We start from the raw sequence: 2934 nt of genomic DNA, 5'->3' as shown, positions 1-2934 counted from the left end.
AGACTACGATAGTTCTCCCGACGATAGTAATACGCCACTCACTACTCGCTGGGCGTACGGAGCTCGTCCGTGGTTTCCCCCTTGTACCTTTGAACCCTAGCTTCGATGGGCCGATCTTTGGATGCCTCAACCACTCCAGGTTTTCCCTCCTCACAGAGGTAGATACATCGGGAAGGCACATTCTCCACCGTGATATTCGGGCAAAATGGGTCGACTTAGAGCAGAAACTGCTCTGGTGCCAGGAACGTTTGGGTGCTGGGCTATTGATTCCATGGGGGACTAAACTTCCACGCCCTCCAACTACCTATGGGTACCAACGGTGGCATACAGACGTTAACCTTGCCAAAAAGATTGCAATAAGGTCGCGCGATGCATTTCTATGTAAGTCAACCAGTTTATTCATCGTTCGTGATGCCTGACGGATTTCCAGTAATTGCTGCCACCTGCTCGTGGTACATCATGACTCGTCCGATACCAAGGTGCCAATCAGTGGACGGCTATCTTAACGAGCGACCCCCAACATCCCATACCCGCTGAATGGGTTCTTGAGTTGTCGCGCTCATTCGTTGGAGATCTGACGACAAACGTGCCACGTACGGGAGCCTTGATCTCTTCCATTCACTGTCCTTGGCAAGTTCAATTGCCCATGTTTGAGAAATTCTCGCTTCCGATTTGGGTCCGCGTTTCTGGGGATACTTCTGCCGCCGTCGATTTTACCTTGCGTCATTATATCCCGTCTCCGGCAGCTATCACCCGTGCGACCGAGGCAGTCCAATGCAAGCAGACGCCTGACACTTGGGGTCAACCGGACGATAGTGCGTGGGGTCAGCCGGATGATAGTGCGTGGGGTCGATCAGAGGACAACACTCAGAGTGTCCTTAACTGGGACGATAGCGTCCTTGGATGGGGTCAGAACAGTGGGGCACAGCCCGTGTCTGATGTTCCCGAGGCACATGCGGACTCTCTGTTCCCAGTCTCCCAACCCCACTCTAGACAGAAGCAAGGAGAAGACTTCAAGGCATTCTTTGCGCGGCGCCGTCAGGAGAACCAGAGGAAAGAGGAGATGGAAACACCAGCTCAATGGCAGTCGCGTCAGAGTCGTGAGCGGGCAGCCATGAACCACAGCATCCCCGGCAAATCCAGCACAGTTGTGGTGTTTGAATGGCAACCTAATGACGACTTTGGCGGTTTTCGTCAACGCATCCGTCTCACAAAGGCTGAGATACCAATGACTTGGATGTCATATAGCAAATCTACCAGGGTATATGACTCATTCCATAACGAGTGGGATTTGTGCGATGCATTGGATCTTACCAGCATCCCCGATGGCGATTGGGAGGAAGATGATTTCCCGCCTGCGCCTGCGCCTGCTCCTTCTGAACCCACCCCTGCTCCCCCTGCCCCTCCACCACCCTTGTCCAGTTTCTTGAAAGACATCGAAGCCTACTTCGGTCATTATGAGGTTGCACCCTCAACGCAATACACTCGTAGTGTTGAGCGATTTGTCTCAATTTTGCATTTTCATCTCGGATTTCACCTTGCAGCATCCACCACTACACCCCGAGGCAGATCGACTACATTCGATGATTGGGCTCGCAAGACACAGTGGACTCACTTATGCAGACTTGTCGGCGACAACCCCACGGATATCATGTCAATTCCAGACACACAGAAGGATGTCATCACATGTTTTATAGGTTACCTCGTCACCCTCCCTCAAACTCAGTTGTCAGACATCCCGCCCGATCTCTGGGATCTAGGACCTGACTCGTCCCTGTCAGTCTCGAACGCACACATTCGAGTTTCCTTTGTGCAACAACCCAATCAGCGGCTCTACATCATCGAGTCACTGTCGTCAAATCTGGTGCCCTGGAAACTGGCGGTTCCCGACGCTATTACGGCTGTGATGTGCCTCCGGCGTGACTGGGGCTCGGATATCACCAAGATCGCGTGTAACCTCATGGAAAAAGGAATCGCTATAAAGACGTTGCAGCCAATCTCAGTTCCACCTCACGCTCGACGCCCACTTACGGAACTCCACACATACTCGCTCGGACACGTCTTCCCCCCCGAGGATCGCAGGCTCGCCCATTTGAGGCCAGTTTTTGCTGACTACATCGTGTATGAGCAGCACCGTCACGAGTTCCTGAACCAGCCTCGCGCAAGAGCGGCACTTCTTCATGGTGGCCTCATATGGCGGCTGGCTTTACATAGTCTTGGGTTTGATGTTCTCCCCTCCGTTCTCGATGGCATTTCACGGGAAGCGGTACCGTTTGGCCTCATGCTGGACATTAATGGCCAGACTTATTTCGATGATGAGCTGTCAGAAGAGGAGATAGATTTCATGTGCGGGACGTATTATCTGCATACCAGTGAGTTTCTCTCATTTACATCGACGACAGAGGCGCTTATGTTTGAATAATCTAGACGACGGGAATGTTGAAATCGTCTCCTGGTGGCCCAGGCCCCAGGCCTGGGCTGCCTCAGGACTAAACGTGGGGTTCTGGTCCAGTCGATGTGAATCCTGGTTCCAGTTACGCCTGGGCAACATTCGACAGGGCGTTTCACGAGAGCGACATAAATTCACTAATGATGCTAATGGTCCAATGACTGGCTCGTAGTGGAAAGGCTCACTCAAATTCAATGCAGGCACCAGCAAAATGATGAAAAACGTCAACGCAGCATCTTGCAGTTTTCTTGCCACCAAAGCAAGCGGTAAGAATAAATTGGTTGTTACTTGTGCGTCTCTAATCTCCTGCTCAGCTTTTACAGAGAATTAGCACTAGCCTGTATACAAGTTGAAATGATTTTGTAAGTACATTCATTCACCTCGAGAAATCACCGGTATCTGACTATGTCATGCAGGATTGATTGTCTATTTCACTCTACTACATAGATTCACGTACATCTACTATACCATTTGAATAAGAGTGC

At 51.2% G+C, this 2934-nt stretch overlaps 1 protein-coding gene across 1 annotated transcript; it reads left to right on the top strand.

Annotated features, from left to right (window-relative positions):
* Window positions 1–646: 646 nt before the first annotated feature.
* DEU56DRAFT_920576 (uncharacterized protein) lies at window positions 647–2422 on the top strand (the record flags this gene model as incomplete). The annotated part of the gene is made up of 1 exon (XM_041358493.1): window positions 647–2422. One exon carries the CDS (start codon window positions 647–649, stop codon window positions 2420–2422), a length of 1776 nt encoding a protein of 591 aa, XP_041200494.1.
* Window positions 2423–2934: the final 512 nt, after the last annotated feature.

The sequence above is a fragment of the Suillus clintonianus genome, assembly GCF_016758775.1.
Source record: "Suillus clintonianus strain FC179 chromosome Unknown DEU56scaffold_282, whole genome shotgun sequence".
Classification (NCBI taxonomy): Eukaryota; Fungi; Basidiomycota; class Agaricomycetes; order Boletales; family Suillaceae; genus Suillus; species Suillus clintonianus.
Note: the sequence above shows the minus strand (reverse complement) of the source record. Positions and strands in the feature narration are given on the sequence as shown.